At 35.0% G+C, this 20711-nt stretch overlaps 1 protein-coding gene across 1 annotated transcript in view; it reads right to left on the reverse strand.

Annotated features, from left to right (window-relative positions):
* FSIP1 (fibrous sheath interacting protein 1) overlaps positions 1-20711 on the reverse strand; it is a 176976-nt gene that overhangs the window by 98478 nt on the left and 57787 nt on the right. Inside the window, exon 10 of the mRNA XM_011354897.2 lies at positions 16487-16624. Coding sequence (XP_011353199.1) covers positions 16487-16624 — 138 coding nt within the window. The remainder of the gene's footprint in view (positions 1-16486; positions 16625-20711) is intronic.

Genomic DNA, 20711 nt, shown 5'->3' on the forward strand with positions numbered 1-20711 from the left:
AATTAGCGCCATAACATTAGCTATTTACCTTCATCACACCACATAGTTATCATTTCTTTTTTGTGGTGAAAACATTCAACATTTAAATATATAATGCAGTATGACTTAACAGGTATTTGAAATCTTAATATTCTATGAAATAGAGTTCACTGACAGGATATTGCTTGAGTAACTGGCTAAGAAATGTTTCTGAAGGATAATCTTAGACCATTGATATTGATTATGTGTGTTTTCATATGATGTAGAGATAGAATAAATAAAAATAAAAACAATGAGTTTGCTAATTCTCGGTTGTTAACATTAAACTGAAATATGAAAAAGCAGACTCTCTCAAGAAAAGAAATTACATTCTTCTATGTTTTTACTTGTCACTGCTTATCTAAACCTTAGATCCAAAGAAATGTAGCTAAGAAGAGATTAGCTGCAAACTTCAAAGCTAGTAACAGACACTTTAGCAAGAACATAATTAGATGGTGATTTCCTTGACATTACTTCCTCAAAACATACTCTAGAGATGATGCAGGCTTAAACGTGAAAGGATATAAATACTCCTGATGGATCATTTTGAGAAACACAAAGCAAGCTGCAACAGCCAACAGGTATTTCTCACAAATGATTCCATATGATAATAAGCTAGAAAAATAGTACCTTGCAAATTTTTTCAATACTGGAAAACAGTAAGTAGAATAAACTTTTTTGAAATAGTTAAATCTGTAACATATGTAACAAAGAATATATGTTCTAAACATATAAAGATAACCTATATAAAATAGAAAAAAAAACCTGAATAAAAAAAAATGAACAAAATACAAATAGGTACTTTACCGAAGAAGAAATACAAACTGCCAATAAACATTTGAAAATACACTATTAATACACTGTCCAAATACACTATTAACTCTCCCCACTCCAAAAACAATGCAAATTAAAGCAACAATACCATTTTAAACTATCAGATCAGCAAGTTTTTTTAATGATAACACTATTGGTATAAATGTAGCACTCTAGAACACTGTTAGTGCAAGTATAAATTAAATGTCATCTTTGGAGGGCAATTTGGCAACATAGAGCCAAACTCTCTATACATATACTCTGACTCAGCAATTCCACGTGGGAATTTATCCTCAGAAAGTAATTCAACAAATGCATAGACAAGGAAGCTCACTGTATCGTGATTTATAACAACAAAAATACTGAACATAACTACAAATAAACAACTAGAGGACTTGCTCAATAGATACACTCATAAAGTAGTATACTATTTTAAATGATGAAGTCGGTATATACTTTAATATAGGAATTTGCCCATAATGTATTGTTAAATGAAAGAACAGGCTATAAAATGTCTGTAGACTATGATCCCAGTTTTGTAAAAAGACAAAGAAAGCAGGAAGGAAAAGGAAGAGAAATACAGAGAGGAGAGAAGAGGGGAGGAAGGTGTGCCTGTGTGGTGGTAAAAGTTGTGAGCATGTGGGGAGCATGTGAATAGGAGAAACGTCAGGCAGGATAATGGCCAAGGGTTAACTATGGTTGTATTACAGGTCATTTCAAGAGGTGACATTATGGGTGATTTTTCCTTTCTTTATTTTTCTGGGTTGCCTGAATTCTATCAAAAGCTATTTTCGCTATGAAAATAAATTTAGGTTGTAACCAGATTAGCATAATTACTTTATAATTAAAGAAATCTTTCAACAAATTCTCCTTTTTTATCTTTAGAAGCAGTCACCTATCATTTCTAGTTGGGAGGACTCTTCGTCTTCACAAAGTATGTTTCTAGTTATAAAAAAAAAAAAAAAAAAACACTAAAACTTCCTGTATATCTACAGAGACCCTTTAAAAATGTTCTCTAGTACATTTGAAAATACACCAATGGGAGGTGTTTCAATAGCGGTGGGACCTGAAACACCAGACTGTTGCCGCTGGTAAAAGAGTATCGGATGCTTGTTGACCAAAAAAAAAATAAAGAAAAATTCAGAATACTTCATTCATTAAATGAACCAGAGCAAATAACAATCACATTAGCAAATCTTATGCCCAAAGAAAGATTATTGAGATATTCTAACTTCAGCAATCAAATACAAACTGAGCTAATATCAAGGTCAACAATTAGAAAGATGGGGTAATAAAGCCTTCTCTGTGTTCTCCAAATTTTTCTTCTCTCATCTCTCTCAACTTAAGGAAAAGGTTATCATAGCAGAATGGTAAAATAAGTTAAATGAAGTCCCAACATTTTAGATAGACATTGTGAATTATGCTAAAAAGACACAAACATTTTCCTACTTAGCAAACCTAAGGGGTGAAATTGAGAGGATTCTTTCTGTTTCCAAGATTACACATGTGGCTTCAATAAATCTTTAATTTCAATTTTAATTTCTTGGCCATCATTTTTTTTTTAAATCGTATCTAACAAACCAGGTCAGACTCAACTTTGAAGAGATAGCTGGATACTTTCCATAGGACCCTTTTCTTTACCATTGTGAGATTCTCCTAGAAATTTACTAATGCCTATTTCTCCTACAACTCCAGATAATTAGAATTTTGATGAAAAATTTTTCTTTTTTTTTAGAATAAACCAATATATCTACATAACACATAAATCACTTTGTTCTTTAAAACTGCCCTAATACAGTAGTCACTAGTCACGTGTGGCTATTTAGCAACTAAAATGTGACTCGTCTGGATCAAGATGTGCTATTGGTGTAAAATACACAAACTTAAATATGAATAAATATTAAAATGCACAAAACAGTATGAATATATGTATTATTTCATTAATAATTTTATATCGATTACATATTAAAGCAATATTTTGGATATATTGACTTGAACATAATTTCGCTTGTTTCTATCTTTTTTAAAAAGTGACAATTAGAAGACAAAGTTACATATATGATCTGCATTGTATTTCTTTGGACAGTGCTGATCTAAGATGTTAGCTCATCATGTCAAGATTTTTGTTACCATTGCTATAAATCTGCAGATAGCGAGTCTTCGCCAGTGGCATTTTGCAGAAGTTTTGCTCCCTCCACATTCTGAAAATGCCTGTCAGTAATTACTCGCTTTCCCTGAGAATGACTCTGTGTTTACTGGAAAGTCCTGTGCAACTTGAATCTGAGCATTCTGTACTCCCTGTGATCAGTGTTCTTCTCCTTGATGTTTTGCCCTCTGTGCCATATACACTTTAGCAATAGGGAAAAGGTATAGTCTGCTCCACTAGTGGAAGATATAACTTTCAATTTGGGGTTAAAATTCACTTCCTAAAAGACAGACACACTGAAGTGCCATACCAATTCCCCAGCAAAGTTCATTAATTCTCTTAATTCCCTCAGTGCACTAGCAGGAAACATTAGCCATTTTATACCTGACTGGAAGTAGGCTACTGTATCAGTTAGGGTTGCTTTGATAAAAGAAACCAGATGACCTGCTTGACATAACCAAAGTTAGTTTTTCTTACTTAAGAAATAGGTCAGAGGTTAGCAGACAAGGGGTGATTCAGTGGCTTTACAATGTCATCACTGACTCTATCGTTTTGCCCAGCCCTCGTGGTCTCAAGATGGCACCTGAAGGTTCAGGCAATATTCCTATGCTCCAACCAAGAAGAAGAAAAAGGATGAAGGGCAAAGGGTATATGTCAGCTGAGTCTTTCTCTTTTTATCAGGATATGTCTGCTTCTATCTCATTGGACAAGAATGGTCACATGACCACCCTAGATATAAAGGAATCTGTATTTTTAAATAGGCAAACAGTTGTCTCAGAGTTCTATCAATAAAAAAGAAGGGTGAATAAATTTAGAGTAGGCAATTAGTAATGTCTACCATAACTATTTTTATAACAAACAATTACAATTCTTTTAGAGAGAAAAATACCTACGGAGATGAAGATTATAGAAAAATCCAACATAATCTTCAGTCTTAATAGAGAGTACAAAAGTGAGAGAAGAGAAGCCTTGAGAATGTAACAGCTATTATGTGGATCATTTCCTTTACTGAACTACTACATCTTCGAATCATCCTTATAGTAACTTTCAGCACCATCTTTGCTGATAGCAAAAGTTTAATTAACACTTTCAAAAAATTTTATAAAAGCAAAATTCAGATATCAAAAAAGCTGCTCAGAAAACTTTATCAGCCTGCCATAGCCTGCTCTTAAATATGGCCTCATTCTACTTTTATGATTTTATTTTCCTCTGTTCCCTTCCGGTCAACCTGGATAAAAATAGACTGTTGGTAACAGAAAGAATTTTGTCCCAAGTCATTTGCAAAATTCTAAACTCCTGTCACTAATCTGATCTAAAACCAAATTCAGCATTCTACTCTAACATTTTTCTGAAGCATTGTTGTTGTTGTTAGTAAACACCACTATCTTTGCCTTCTTTGCAAATCTCAATCACTAGAAGAGCATTTTTTAATTAAAAAAAAAAACATAGAAACATAGATTTTTATACTTCACAAGAGTTAAGGTCTATGTGCTGCTAAGTTGAAGCTAAGAGAGCTGTGTTGGCTGTGGATGCTGGGCCGGCAGCTAGGGGGCGCTCACTGACTCTCGCAAACGAGAGCCCTGCAGAAAGCATGATTGCAACTCTTGCTTCAGCAAAATTCATGTCCCTAAAATGTCTCGTATTTTTGTGTCGTTAGCATAAAGTCAAAACTTTAGATGATTAGTCCATAATTGCTACTGACTTGCTTACTGTTCCCTAAAATGGTCCAAGCTTTCCCATATCTGGCCATTTTCCACAAAGTATCTTCTTTCTGTAATGCATATCCCCATCTACACAAAGTTAAGCCCTACTCATTCCCCATGATTCAACTCAGATTTCACATTTTCCACAAAGCCTTTCTGGATCTCTCCACTATAATCATTCCCTAATTTGAACAAATATAGAACTTTCTTCGCACTTCTCTCATGTCACTTGTTTTATTCTGTCTTATGTTACCATATTTGTTACAAGTTCTATCCTCTACCAGGAAATCAAAAGCTTGACTCTATACTCCACCTTTAAAAGAGAGTTTTATACATAAAAGAGAGTATATACATAAATACATAGAAATGTGTATGTTTGCATTTTATTAAATCTGGATTTGTTTTTTTCTATTTAACAGTACTATTTAAAGTCTTGCAACATCATTGACTGCCATGGTTTATAAAATCTTGTCATGAATTATGTCCCTCAAAATAATGATTAGCCCATTGCTTTTCATTTGGAGGTCCAAAGAAAACTATTACAAATATCCTATGACTTTTTGAGCATAGAAGAAAGATTGTCTATGAGTGTCCATACAAGGCACTCACTATTACACTAGGCAGCCCACTGGATCCCCATAAATTTAGCAGCAGAATTAAGTAACACAAAGTTTCTTGAGCTTCTGCAGAGAATGAACAGATTTCCTTAACCAAAAATTAGAACACAGGATTTTTGTGCCATTTCTAGGTGAGCTCCCATTTAAAATGAGCTTTAAGTGGCAAGAAGTCTTAGAATAACTGAGATATTTCAGTGGTTAGCGACCAGAGCAGTTGACACCAGAGCTGTCTTTGAAAATTAAGTCCGTGTGATTATAACATCTACATCTGCTTTTAATTCTAATATGAGCTTAATTTTTTTTCTAGAATCATCTCAAAGACAAAAATAGCGGTTTGTTGCCGATGGGTAGTGCACACACAGAAGACTGTAGAGAAAAATTATTGGCTTCTATTAGATTGAACTATATAAAATTGTGAATACTCTATCATTTTTGACCTATAAAAAGAGCAATTACATAGAGTTCAAACTAATATTTTTTAAACTCTAATATTTCATATTGTTTTCAAGTTATATTCCAGAATTTTTTTATTTATAATGAAAATAAAGCAGTGAAAAATGTATCATGCATTGAGAATGAATATGCAAGCCAAAGACTAGGAGAAAATATTTGCAAAACACATATCTGATAATGGATTTCCATCCAAAATATATACAGAACTCTTAAAATGCAACAATAAGAAAACAAGCAATCCAATTTTAAAATGGGCAGAAGATCTGAAGACACCTCGGTAAATAAAATATACAAATGGCAAATAAGCACATGAAAAGATGTTCAGCATCATATGTCATTAGGCAATTGCAAATTAAGGTAACAATGAGATACCACTGTATACCTATAAAAACGACTAAAATCCAAAACTCTGACAATAATAAATGCTGACAAAGGATGTGGAACAACGGGAACTCTCATTCCTTGGTGGTGGGAATGTAATGGTACAGCCACTTTAAAATACAGTTTGGCAATTTCTTACAAAGTTAAACATAGATTATCATAGGATCCAACAATCGCAGTCCTAGGTATTTAACCAAATAAGTTAAAAATTTATGTCCACACAAAAACCTGCACTTGAATGTTTGTAGTAGCTTTACTTTTAATTGCCAAGACTTGGAAGCAACCAAGATGTGCTTTAGTAGGTGAATGTGGTACACATCCATTCAATGAAATATTTTTCGTTAATAAAAAGAAATGAACTGTTATGACACATAAAGACATGAATAACTCTTAAACACATGGTGCTAAGTGAAAGAAGCCAATCTAAATTTTTACATACTGTATCATTCAATTCTAGGAACTACAAAGACTGTAAAAATAAAACACTCTGGAAAACTATAAATATAGTAGAAAGATCAGTGACTGCTGGGGATTCATGGGGGAGGGAGAGAGGTATGAATAGGTGGAGCGCAGAAGATTTTTAGGGCAATGAAACTATTACTCTGTATGATACTGTAATTGTAGGTGCATATCATACATTTGTCAAAACCCATAGAATGTAACACAAAGAGCAAACCTTAATGTAAACTATGTAATCATGCATTAATATTGGCTCATCAATTGTAAGAAATATATCACGCTATTGCAAAATATTGTTAAAAAGAGGAGAAACTGAATCAGTGATTGCTATGGGTTGAGGAAGAATTAATAGGTGGAACACATGATTTTTAAGGAAAGAAGTTATTCTGTGATACTGTAATGGTAGCAATATGACATTATGCATTTGTTAAAATTATATTACTATAAAACACAAAGAGTGCACCCTAATGTAAAATATGGACATTAATTCATAATAATGTATTGATATTGGTTCATTAGTTCTACCACATTAATACAAGATAAAACACTAATAATAGGGGAAATTGGGAGTGTGTATATGGGAACTCAATACTTTCTGTGACTTTTTTCTGCAAACCTAAAACTGTTCTAAAAAATAAAGCCAATTAAAAAAATGTAATGCATCAGAGAGTAAATTTTATTAAATCTGGTGTGTGTTCCAATTAAAAACTGCTCAATGTAAAAAGTTCAAGTAATAAGAGCTAACACTTTAAGAGCTAAAGTTAGGAGCAGCAGTAAGAAAGACAGATAAACAAGTGGAAAAAAATCCATCTTACTGGGAAAAAAATAACAGTGATGTATTCTTGCGAATGTAGATTGTGTGTGATTATATTTCTTTTTCTTCTGCTCTACAGGTCCAAGGCTGGTGTGCTGTTCTAGAAAAGCTACATAACAACTTTTTTCTGGCTGATTTGAAAACACTGGTTTGTCCTCACAAGAAGGATGATACAAAGCTTTAGAAAAGCTACAGGAAAAATGTGGAAGAAATAAGTATGTGTCAGGATCCCGTGCAGAGATCAAGGAAAGTCTAACTCCAAAAATTTCCACTTTCATTATATTTTCATTTCTATGAGTTCTAATTGGTTCCATTTCAAATCTTCCATTGCCATACTCTCAAAAGCCCCTTTTAATTCTTTAAATATATTAAACAGACTTATTTTACATTCTGAAACGGGCCATCCCAAACTGCAGTCTATGTGAAACTGATTCTACGGTGCGTTTTTCCTATTAACTCTTGTTTATTCTGACTTATTTCCTTATGAATTGGGGGGTGTCTTTATTGTGAATTCATAGTCCTCAAACTTTATTTGTGGAAATTCTTTAAAGTCTAGATTTAAACTGTATTCTTCCAGTGAGATTTCCCTTTCCTTCTACCAGGAGCCAGGAGTACTGTGACCTAAGAGTACTTTCAACTGAACATTCAGCTTGGGGTCTTTCAGGCCCTACAAGTAGTGTAAACGCAAACCCAAAACCTACCTTCGTGTAGACTTGTGTCTCATGGGAGACTTTTGTTTCCTATTCCACCCACAACCAAAGCTGATACACAGAGACTGATATAGATACAGATAAAGATACAGATATAAAGATATAAATTTCCACCACTCCCTCTTCTGAGCAGTTTTTCTAGTTCATCCACTGAGGTTCTAACCATTTGGTGTGCCAACTCTCTTTGGGAGATCCTATTTGACCTCCTCAGCCTTGGGCTCTGTCTCCTGAGCCCCCTACATTCAGTCTGTAAAACCCAGGCTCTAGGCAAATGGAGATCAAAAGATATGTCAGTGACAAATGCTGCCTCCAGTGGCCACTTACCCCTCCTGATTCAAACTATCTTGTCATCTCTGTCTTCCAAGGAATTTCCATGCTTTTCTGCCAGCTCAGCTATGCTTTAAAAATTACTTTTAAAAAAAATACATTTTATCCAGCATATTTATTTTTGCTCTACTAAAAGGAGTTTCTCTAAACATCTAGTCTGCCGTAGAGCTAGCAAAACTCTCGGACTCAGAGACTTGGCACAGGGGCTAGCTGCGAGGCCATGGTTTTTTCCTATTTCTAATATAAAACTGTATATAATTAAGAATCCCAGGTTACTGGCTCATTTATTCATTCCAGAATCATTTCTGAACACCAGCCATGTACCTATAACGGCTACATGCTGTTTCTCGGTCATTAAATGATACTATTCAGTTGCAGGAAGTTTTGTCAAGCTTTCTGCATCAAATGATGTAGAAATACATAAGTGCTTCTGCAAATTTTATGTCCTACATGTTTCAAAATGTGTTTCTTTGCCTGTGTTTATAAGAACAAATTTTTTAAGGTTTGTTTGACTGTTAATATACAAATCTCGCTCTCAAAATTTCACAGCTGAATATTTTGCATCATTATTGCACACACCTGTTATTACCTAAAGAATAAAAACAAAGGGTGTACACTCTATAAAAATACCAATTTTATGTATCAATGTTATCTTATCTATCTTCTTAAAAACTGTTTAAAATGAAAAGAAAAAAAAAAGATGACTTCTACAGTTCTGAACAATGACACCAAAGAAAGAGTATAGCTACTTTCCCAACTCAGGTATAACTTAATATACAAATATTAAAGCACACTAATTAGTGTTCCAGTTTAACCACAAACACGTCAGATTTGAGTTCTGTTGAATTTGGAAAAGATGTATAAACAGCTTAAAGGTTTTAGAATGAAGCCCACGTTTATGGGTAGCCTCAAATCTTAGCTGAAAATTAGCTGAACTATATACAGGTATAACTTAAAGAGGTTGGATTTAATGAAAAGTTCACAAGTGGAAGTGTCAAAAGAATTGAGGATTGGCCCAAGTCTACCAGTAACTAATTGTCAGTCTTTGAAAAATTATTTAGCCATTCAAGACTGCTTTCTAATCCATAGAACTGGCCCCACATGACCTCTAAGGTCCCTTCAGCTCTCATATTCTATAATTCCAATCTATGGCATCTTTAGCAATTGAAGTAGATCCTCCATCCATTCACCAAGCAGAAGAAACCCTCCAGTCTTCTGATTGGGGTCCATGTATTCTCATACTAGGTTAAATGGCAAGAGCATGTCGAAATAAGAATCAGAACACAAGAACTTATCATCTTTTGTGAACCACATTCTTATCCACAATGCTCAGCAACAAGGCTTAGAGTGCTAAACATTTTGATGCAATAATGACAATGCAGTTCACCAAACGAGGCCAATCTCAGTGGTTTCCAGGAAACAGAAAAGGGAAAGAATGCAGAAAGAAATAGTAGAGACTTCAAACGATGAAAAAAATGAATGAAATTCAAACTGAGAATCAAAAAGAGACACAATAAAGACCTAAAAAGTATGGTCAATGCATTTAAAATGACTGGAACCGTGGAAAGCTTTTCCTAACAATACTAACAAAAAATCTTTGAGAATATTTTATCATTAAAGGAGTCAATGAGACGACATCAGATTGGTGATTCTTCCTTGGACAATGCAAAAACTAAAACTGAATTATTTTGATTTGTGCAAGCTAGAATTATTATTATGCAACTTCATTAAAGGCATTTTTACCGAACCCAAAAGTTAAAGATGTTCTTTATTTTTTTTTGAAAAACCCCCTTGCTCTTAATATCACAATGGAATACTCAACACTCTCAGAAGAACTGGACCAAGCATAAATTATTATTTATTTAACTTATTGAAAAAGTCCATCACTATATTAAAGGATTAAAAGTATATAAATAATTTAATGGAAAGTGGAAAATAATAAAGCTAAGTTAATAATACATCCTATTTCCTTTCAGATTGTTGTCTATCAGATTGTTATACACACACACACACACACACACACACACACACATTACATAGTTATAGTTGATACTTACAACCTATCTAGAATTTTTATTTTTATTTTTATAGTTTATATCACCCATTTTCAACTAAAAGTCCTGTATTGACAAATACATACACTGTTATTTTTATTATCCTATCATAGTAATAAATGAGTTAAGATTGTATAATTGCTTTAGCATTCTATTCGAGAGCATTTAAATTGTTTCTTGTTTGGTTTGGTTTTCCTTGAGTGTGATTTCTTTGGAAATATTCCTAAAAGTGGAATTATGTAGGTAAAAAATATAACAATAGACCAATTACTTTCAAGGGGAAAAATAATCAGTTTAAAAAGCTAAAATAATGTTCAATACAGCTGTCCCTGCCTCCACACCACTCCCATTGACATATAATTATACCACATTTATCATTATTTTTGTTGGTCTGATAAGAGTATATAATGGGTAAAGGTGGTTTGAATATGAATTTGAATCACTGGTAAGGCAGAACATTATTCCTTGTGTTGTCTTGCTCTATTTTCCTAAATGCATAAAGACTACTTACTGAGAGACGATAAGTAGAGATCTTTCCATGCTTCGATGCTCTCCATATTTTAAACATTAATTGTTTACAAATGTAACACATGTATAAGATGGACAGTTGAGTTACAGAGATAAGTATTAAAAATAATATAACAATCACCCATAATCCCAATACACTTCTCCCTTTAAATAGTGTATGGTATAAAAAGTGAATTTCCCTTTTTTACCTCCCTATCCATCCTATTCCCACTAAAAGTAATCGCTGTTAGCACTTGGTGTATACTGTTCCAGATTTTTCTATGACTTACTTTTTAATAAAAATGGAATCATACTGACCATTGTCTTATGCAACTTTTTCCTTAATACTATATCACAGACATCTTTCCAAGACATATACATCTATCTCATTTTTTTGATAGCAGTATGGTATTCTATTATGTATGGTGTGTGTGTGTGTGTGTGTGTGTGTGTGTGTGTGTGTGTGTGTGTAAAATAAGTTATGCAACTAGGTTGAAAAAGGTCAAAGAGATCTCAGTTGGTATCTGAGGTATACATTACATTTGTTTCTTATTTTTATTTTAATTATGGTCTCATAAGTACCACCAATTACCTTGCCTCCTTGATCTTCCACTGCAGTCATCCAACCTATTCTCACCTCTGTCTCAATTCATGACCATTTTCTCCATTTTTGATAGACTGCTGAGAGCCATCAGAGAAGACTCTAAGCCTTGCTGACTGGCTCCATTTCATGATGAGTTTTTCCAAACTCAGCTGAGCTGTCTTCATTGTTCACCATTGCTTTTTTCTCATTCCCACAGTTCTTTTCTATCCTGCTTCAAGGCCACATCCCTATTCTACCCTCGCATTATGACCATATGGCATGATCTCTAATTTACAGAGCAGACAATATTCAGGCATGACCTCTCTCACCTTCTCTTCATCTCTAAACCTGCCTTTCTAGCCCATCCCTCCCTTCTTTCATCCTGAGTCAGAAAAAGGGCATTCTGATTCTTCTCCAAGGCTTATCATCCTCTATATACTATTTCCTCCCTTTCTTTATCATAAAAACAAGCTATGTAAATGTCATATTAATAATCTTAAAAACAATAGCAATACTAATAATAAACATTTATGTAACGCCTAAAACATGCCAGACACTATTCAAAGAGTTTTACATATGTTAACTATTTAATCTTCATAACAGCCTATGAGGTAGGCAATAATTATAACTGTCCCCAATGAACAGATAAAGGAACCAAAGCACAGAGTGGTCAAGAAGCCTGCCCAAAGGCACAGAACTAGTGAGTACAGAGTTGAAATTTAAACCCAAGCAGTCTGGCTCCAGTGTCTGGCTCCTAACCCCTATGTGCCACATATAAAAGCTTACATAACAGGACTATAACCAAGGGAGGTAATATAAAGCAGAATGGGGTTAGAAGACTGAATGGGCAGAGAAGCTTGTAGAGCACCCAAAACAACAGATAAGAAAATCGGGGGTTAGAGGTACCAGAGCACACTGTAAGGCAAATAATTAAGAGGTTGTCTGTGGGGTTTGTCCTGTGTTGCCTATTCTAGGAGTATGGCTATTTGCATTTTCTCTTGATTCTACCATTTCAAATCATCTCCATACAAGTAGTTAGCCTGACAGAGAAATTCTCATCCATGGTCAAAGCCAATACTACAACTACGCAACAGGTTAGTGACTCAGTGCAAATCCTCCCCCCACATGTGAAAAAGAGCTCAAAGCAAAGCACCTCCACATTCTCACCATACATAAAATGCCTGTTTGTGCTGGAGAAACTGACCTAAACCATCTAGCCACCCTTTTGATACTTAAACCCTCTCTACAGCTACCCAGCAAGTGCTACGCCAGCCTAATTTGAAAACCTTGCCCCAGACAATCTCCAATGAGATAATTCTAACTTTCTTCCTTAATATTTATCAGAAATCTGTCTCTTTATGGCCTCCCAATCACCATGCTTTTTTTCTACACTATAAAGAATAAAACTAATACTTTAAATGATAGTCCTTTAACTCTCTCTGAGACATTATCATGTGTGATCTTTCAACCAAACCTTCCCATCCCTCCTTCTGTACAACAAGCGTGTGCGCACACACACACCTTTTCTTCACCAGGCTAAATAAATACACAGTCACGTCGACAATCCTTCATATTACCTGGTTTTAAATTTCATCCTCATCCTTATCATTCTACCATACAAATATGATCTCTTGTGCTTACCTCTCCCTTAATGTACACTATGGCAGTTACATTACACTGCTGACTTATACTGAGCAAATCCTAAAGATTTGTTTCGATATGCTACTTCTAGTAGCCATAGCTCATCTTTCCTCTACTTATGCAGCTGGTATTCAGGGCCCCTGCACGCCCAGTGAAGTTTGTATTACATTTGTGAGCCCTAACCTCATTTCATCATGCCTACTTCCTCTAGCTCCTACTCCTACTACCTAGATTCATTGTTAACAAACAATACCACCACCTTCAGACTAAATCGAATCTCACTTTCTAAACCAATCTTGACCAAGACAAATGTGTATTCACAGCCTCGGCCACCATTTGAAACACAGAATTAAGTCACTCTTCTAGACTTCATTGACAAATCAATCCTGGGATCCAGGTGACTCCAGGAGTACCCCCCCCACCAGGGCTCTTACTTTGCCCACTAGTTCACTCTTTTTCTCTTTCTCTCTTTCATCCATAAGAATGAATACAGATTTGATCCTTAAATCACCAATTCAATGGCCACAGATTACTTCTTTTACCCAAGTCAGTGATCTTGAAACAATATCCCATTGCCATAGGGAGAAGAAGACAAAACTGCAAAATTAGCCATTTCCAGAAGCTATCATTCAGAAATCATATTCTCTGGTCTATAGATGGCAGACTAACTTTTATACATATATAAAAGACAATCTTACATTCTCCTTAATAAAAAGTGTTACTTCCAAAACTAACTTGCAATAGAAAATTTAAACCAAATTACTAAATATTTAGGAAGCACACGAACTGAGCTTTAGATATCATAAATAACATTTTCTCTCACCAAAAATAAGTATGCCATGCATCACAGGCAAAAGGACAAGGTCATCTAACCCTAATGCCTTGATTTTAAAGTAAGAAAATCAAGTCTCTAAGTGACTAAGTGACTTATTCAAGGTGACAGAGCAGGTTCCAGACAACACGGATAAAAGAACTCAGGTCTCCAGATTCTCAATTCACAAAGTACCTAAAAGTTTGTGAGGTACAATAGGCTTTACAGAGTTTGGGGCAGACCCAGTATCTTCCCTCAAAAGTGCACACACAATACACAATATGATTCATAGGTTATTATAAAACACTAAGTAATTAAAACATAAAAACAGTATAGATCAATACTCACACACCTTATTAACTACATACCAGTTTCTGAAGAGATCACTTTAAAACACAAAACTGTGAATTTATATGAGGGGTTCTAAACATTTTGCCCATGAATATTACTGGTTATAACAAATTTATCATACATTAATCATCAAAAAAACAATAATAAAAATGAAAAGTGAAGTAAATAAATGCCAGAAAGGCAGTATAGCGCAGTTGTTAAAGCTAACTATTTGAAGCCCATCTCTTCCACTTACTGGCTTTCTAACTTCGAGAAAGTTACTCAATCTCTCCATGCCCCCATTTACTCATCTATAAAATGAGGATAGTAGTGTTTACCTCTTAGAGTGCCTGTGAAGATTAGATAAGTTAATAAACGTAAAGTACTTGGAACAGTGCCTGGCATATAGTAGGTACATAATAACTGCTCTTCTATACTTACATATTATTCTTTTGCATTTAGATAACAACCAACTCTTGATATTTATCATATCTCTTTAAGTCTAGCCAGTATTCATGAAAGTGGAATAAAATATAAGATTTCCTAAAGGACCTAGGTTTTGAGTCAAAAATTAAATAATGATAAAGACATAGTAGAAAAGAACAGATACATGTCCACAGCATATGATAAATGATTAGAAATCAGGAAAGTATTCATGGAGAATGATAGGCTTTGCCTGCCTTGGCTTGGCAGATGTGGGGTGAGAAGTGCCAAGAGTTTCCAAAACCAGTCAGACCACAAACATTTTATTTGCCACATCAAGTTTGAAATGCCCCATCAACGCCACCACAACGATTGACCAAAAGCCCCTTTATACCTACCAACCATTCTTCCTTCTACTACTTCCCCATTCAATAGACCCAAGGAGAAAAATATCCCTCTAAAAATTAAAAAAAAAAAAAAAAAGAGTCTCCCTGAAATATAATTCCCATTAAATTGCCCATGAAAAGTAAATAAAAATGAGTTATAAAGAGAAACACAATGCATTTATTCCCTTTAGATTTGTTGCCTGACTCTCATTAGATAGACATAGATATCTTTTAGGCTGCAGGTCAGTGCTGCTGTCCATGGCTGGCAAATAGTAAGAGCAGTTCGGCAGGATGTGATCATAAGGGGTGAAGAATCTCAGCCAAGATTAGCGCCCACTCTCACAGAGCTCTGAGGACATCAGAATTTAATCGAAATCACTTACCTGATGTTACTCCCATGGAGCAGCATATAAAATGGAATAACGAGAGAAGAGAGCGATGAGGTTATAAGCAGCTAGACAGGAGGTGACAATGTTGAGAGAAGGGTGATACAAGTTAGGACAAAAAAGAGATTTTCAAAGAGCCATAACAAACTGTGGTAAATATGGCAACAAATTAGACATACTGGCTAAAACTTAATGAGGCATGAAGATCACCCAAGATAACAGGATTTAGTAGGAGACAGAAAGTAGGTACTGCTGGCAAGACCTGCCCTAGCAGAGAGGATGTAGGTAGAATCACAAGTTCAGCCTTGTCATGTTTAATTTTAGGTAAAACCAAATATCTAGTTGAAAACATGCATGGGTAGCTGGAAAATCATAATGTTACAGAGCATTCCTAATAGGTTCAGAATATCAATCAGCTCACAATTTACTTCATTTAAGAGCTTTCCCTCGTCAGCAATGATGTCTTTAAATGGCAAGTAATTAAAACATAAAATAAGTTCAAGAAGGATTTAGAGTGTATTATAGTTAATGAGTAATAATATGTTATGAATTATGAACAAAGGTGGGAGTATTTAAGTGATAAGTTCAATATATAAAGATGATTTTATGGGGAACAAATATCAAATTTTTCCACACAAAAAAAACATTCATGTCACTGTCAGACTATTAGTTATATGAATCATTATAATGATTTCAAATAGTATTCCACAGATTTATTATGTTACATAAATTAAGTGTAACACTATTTTAAGTTCTATAAATCGTATTTTTAGCTTTTATTCAAATTCTTACTGATAAATTCCCATATCAGTTCTCTTGACAGATTTAACACATAAAAACAATCATAAAACAGTCAAAGGAAACTGGAACCTTTTTTAACACAATTATTGGTTATGATCAAACTGTAAATAAAAAAAGACTTACCACATTTTCCTTCATCTTTTTCAGCTTTTCATCAATCTCTTTCAGCCGCTTTTGCTGATCCCGTTGCTCTTTGGTGTTCCGAAGTATCTTTTCTCCTGGAGTTATTTCCATATTTCTATCATCACCATTGTCAGGTTCCTAATTAAAAAAGAAAAAAATTCATGCACAGGCTGAAAATGTACCATCACATACCCCTCTAAAGCCATTGAGACTTGAAGGTTGGCTTTGCTTCTCAAATAATATCTCTTCCCTTAAAAATGATATTTATAATTCTCTAAACTCTTCCTATTTGAGAAGGGAAAGGTCCACTTGTACATAAAACAAGGATGGAAATAAACTCACTCACGTAGAAAGCAGTTAGAGGGAAAAGAGCAGTGACTGGGAAACAGCAACCTAGGCTCTGGTCCCTGCTCTGTACTTATCAGCTTGGAATCTTGGGCAAATCAGTTCCTCTGGACTTCAAGTTTATCATATATAAATAACAATTTTAAAAAAAACACCGCCCATCCATATTATGAGAGGCAGCTGTGTAATAGTGAAATGAGAACTGGACTTGGAAAAATCACGAGTTTTGAATCCTGGCTCTCCCTGCTTCCTAAGATGGACTTAGGGAAATCAATTAACTTCTCTGAGCTTCAGTTTCATTGTCTGCAAAATGATAATGATAATAATAGTAATAATAACAATATCTAGCCTAAAAGTCATCACAGTATATACTAGGCATGCAACAAATCTTAGTGCCTAACAAATATGAGCTAAATATGTCCTTTGAAAAGAACAAGCATTATATAATGAAAGTATTTTATTATTATCAGCAATATTTGTATTTTTAGAACCACATTCTCCCAAAGTTAATATTATTTCTAGGTGATATAAATGGGTATGTCTTGATAGTAAGTCAGTACTATATCTATAATTAAACTTCCTATCTTTTCTCCCACAGGTCTCCTACTCTGCATTGCCATGTAGATGACCGACATAGAAGACATTTTTGAAGTTGTTCAAGCCAGAATCCTCCTACATTCTCATTTCTTGCATATATTTGGTCATCGAGAATGGTCACCATTTACTTTCTAATACCTCTTTAATCAAGGCCCTTCTCTCTTTCTCACTGCCTCATCCTCATTTACTTGAACCAGTAGTTTTCAAACTCCAGTGTGCTGCAAACTTACCTACAGAACCTGTGAAAATATTCACAGGCCCAGCCTCCACCCCAGAGATTCTAATTTAATAGGTAAGGGCTGGAGACTAACAAACTCAAGTTCAGCTACCTGAGAATTTGAGAACTACCGACTTGAGCTACTACTTGAGCCTCTTAACTGGGCTCAGTGACTCCTGTCTCCCCATTCATTCTACCCATGACGGAGAAGCCACAGAGCAAGGTGCAGAGTCTTCATCGCTTTGTGGCCTGGGCTCTGCCTATCTCTTCAGTCTCATCTCCCATTGCTTGTATCTCACACCCAAAGCCTCAGCTATATTCATTACTGCTAATTCTCCACCACTCCATGCTTCTTCCCTTCAAGTCTTCATGGAGACTCTTATATTTCCACTATAAAATATTCCCTGACATATCCCGGAAGGGCAATTATTCTCTCTGGTATTCCACATGTTCTCTCATCATACTTACCACATGTCACTGCTCAGACAGGGACCATGACTTATCCCGCTCTGTATCCCAACACAAACTATAATCCTGAAAGTGCATAAGCACTGGTGTCTGCTGAAGGCCTGCTTCCTAGTTCCTAGATGGCTGTCTTCTTGCTGTGTCTTCACATGACGAAAGAGGCAAGGGAGCTCTGTGGGTCTTTTTTATAAGGCATTTATCCCATTCATGAGAGTTCAAACCTCATGACCTAATCACCTCCCAAAGGTCCACCTCCAAATACCATCACATTAGACATTAGATGTCAACATATGAATGAGGGGAGACGGGGTATGCACCACAAACATTCAGTCTATAGAACATAGTGATCTGAAAAAAATTTAAATTGGATTTCATTTTTAAATGAAAATCAATTTTTTAAAAAGAAAATAAGACATCCTTTTAATATTCTACAACTATGTTTTCTTTTATCTTTGGATAGGCAAAGAAAAGACAAAAAGAAAAAAATTTATAAATCAGACTTCATCAATATTTCTAAATTTTGCTTATCCAAAGCCACAATTAATAGGCAAGCCTCATATTGAGAGAAAAATATCATAAGATAAAGTCTGAAAAAACTTGAATCACACAAGTTTTTGTGTGATTAATCTCCAATTAAATCTAGAGAATGCTTGCCACCTATGTTTTACAGATTACTTTTAAGTTCATATTTATATTTCTTTATTTTCTGTTAAGCCTCCTGTGTAGCCAAGGTTTCTTTCATTTCATGACAATATTCCAAGATGATAAAAACAACCTGGCTGAAAGATTTTTCTCCCCTACTTTCAGCTTGTATGAAAAAAAAAGTATTCACACAATAATGACATAAACAAGAATAATAAAAAGACAACCCAGTTCTAAAACAACTTGAACAGATTATTCATAAAAGAAGATATGTGAATGGCAAAAAGCATATGAAAAAGTCTTCAACATTATTAAGTCATCAGGAAAATGCAAATTAAAATTACAGTGAAATATCACTACACAGCCACTACAGTGGTCCAGATGAAAAAGTTTGTTAACACCAAACAAATGTTGGAGAGGTTTGGAATAAGTGGAACTCTCACACTTTGTTGAGAAGTACATAATGGTACAACCACTTTGGAAAACTGGCAGTTTCTTAAAAAGTTCGTCTATCCTATGATCCAGCAATTATACTCCTGTGAATCTACCCAAGACAAATGAAAATGTGTGACTCAAGGCTTATACACAAATATTCATAGCAGCTTTATCATATAGCCAAATATACATCAACATGAGGATGATAAACACACTGTGGTGAGCACCTGACACAAAATGGGACAACCAGATTCTCTCTGCTTGACCTCTGTCTTGTGGTTAGGTTTAATCAATGTAGGGGGAGGAGTATTAAGAGACCGGAGGGCAGCAGAAAAAAGAGCTTGGAGTATTTTCCCCTTTATCTCCCTGCTGTGGCATTGTTTTTAGCAATGATGTATGCTTGAGGTGCCCATCAGGAAAGTTTTCTTAGATTCAACTGCAAATTCATGCTCAACGACAAAAAGAGGCTACACTTGGAGCCAGTCTACTCAGAAGGATTTAGGACAGGAAACACAGAAAGGCAGTGTCAGGTATCCCTATTCTGTGAGAGTTTTTGCTGCAGTCTGTGTCATCACATGTACAAGGGGTAAGGAAGCTACCCTGGCTTAAAAGCTTCATCATATCCCATAGGAGCATCATCTCTTGAGATGATCCCATAGCCACAGCATCCAAGGTCCTGGCAAGGGACATGCCCAGCCACAAGAATCGCTGCTCTTAGGAAAGCCCAAAGCACAGCTTCCCCATCAGGTCTTCATAATTCTCCCAATCCAGCAAGTGAAGTGAAGTTGCCTCTTAACATTGTTGACATTCCAACTTTTATCAGATTGCCAGGGAAACAGAATATTAACTACAGCTCCAATTCTCATGCTGAAAGGGGAAAAGTTTGTTAATCCTTTGCCCACGTCCTCTGTGATTACAATTTTGGGTGGCCAATTCTTCAACAATGGCTCTAAAGCTCTCTAAACTCCAATACACTTTTTCTTCCCCCTATCCACTGGGAGTCCCAACACCTCTTACTGGCTCTTTTAAATCCATAAATAGTGCCTCTATTTAATTATCTTCCAAATCCAAGCTGGGTGTTTTTTCTGTTTCTTGCCCAGAACTCTAACTGATATACTATGTATATATCTATATATGTATGTATGTATGCATATATGTATTATGTGTGCACGTGTGTTTATGTATTTGCAGAGAAGTAGACTGGAAGGAAATGTAACGATACTAAAAAATCTTAATTATTTTATCTTATTTTTCTTAGATATTTTTGTATTTCCTGAATTTTATACAATAATTTCATAAGCAGAAAAAGGATTTTTTTTTATTTTTAAGAAAACAAAATTACTATTCCAGCAAGGCTATTTTTGTTCTGCTCTGAGAATGTGACTCTCTGTACCCAAAAGGTGAGATATTAGCCTCAGTGCTACTGGTATAACCAGCTGTGTATTTTTGAGCAAGTCACTTTCTCTTTCTGGGCCTCAATTTCTTCTGATAAAGTTTCTTCAAACTCTAATAGCTTATGAGTCT

This window comes from Pteropus vampyrus, unplaced genomic scaffold, assembly GCF_000151845.1.
Source record: "Pteropus vampyrus isolate Shadow unplaced genomic scaffold, Pvam_2.0 Scaffold19, whole genome shotgun sequence".
Taxonomy (NCBI): Eukaryota; Metazoa; Chordata; class Mammalia; order Chiroptera; family Pteropodidae; genus Pteropus; species Pteropus vampyrus.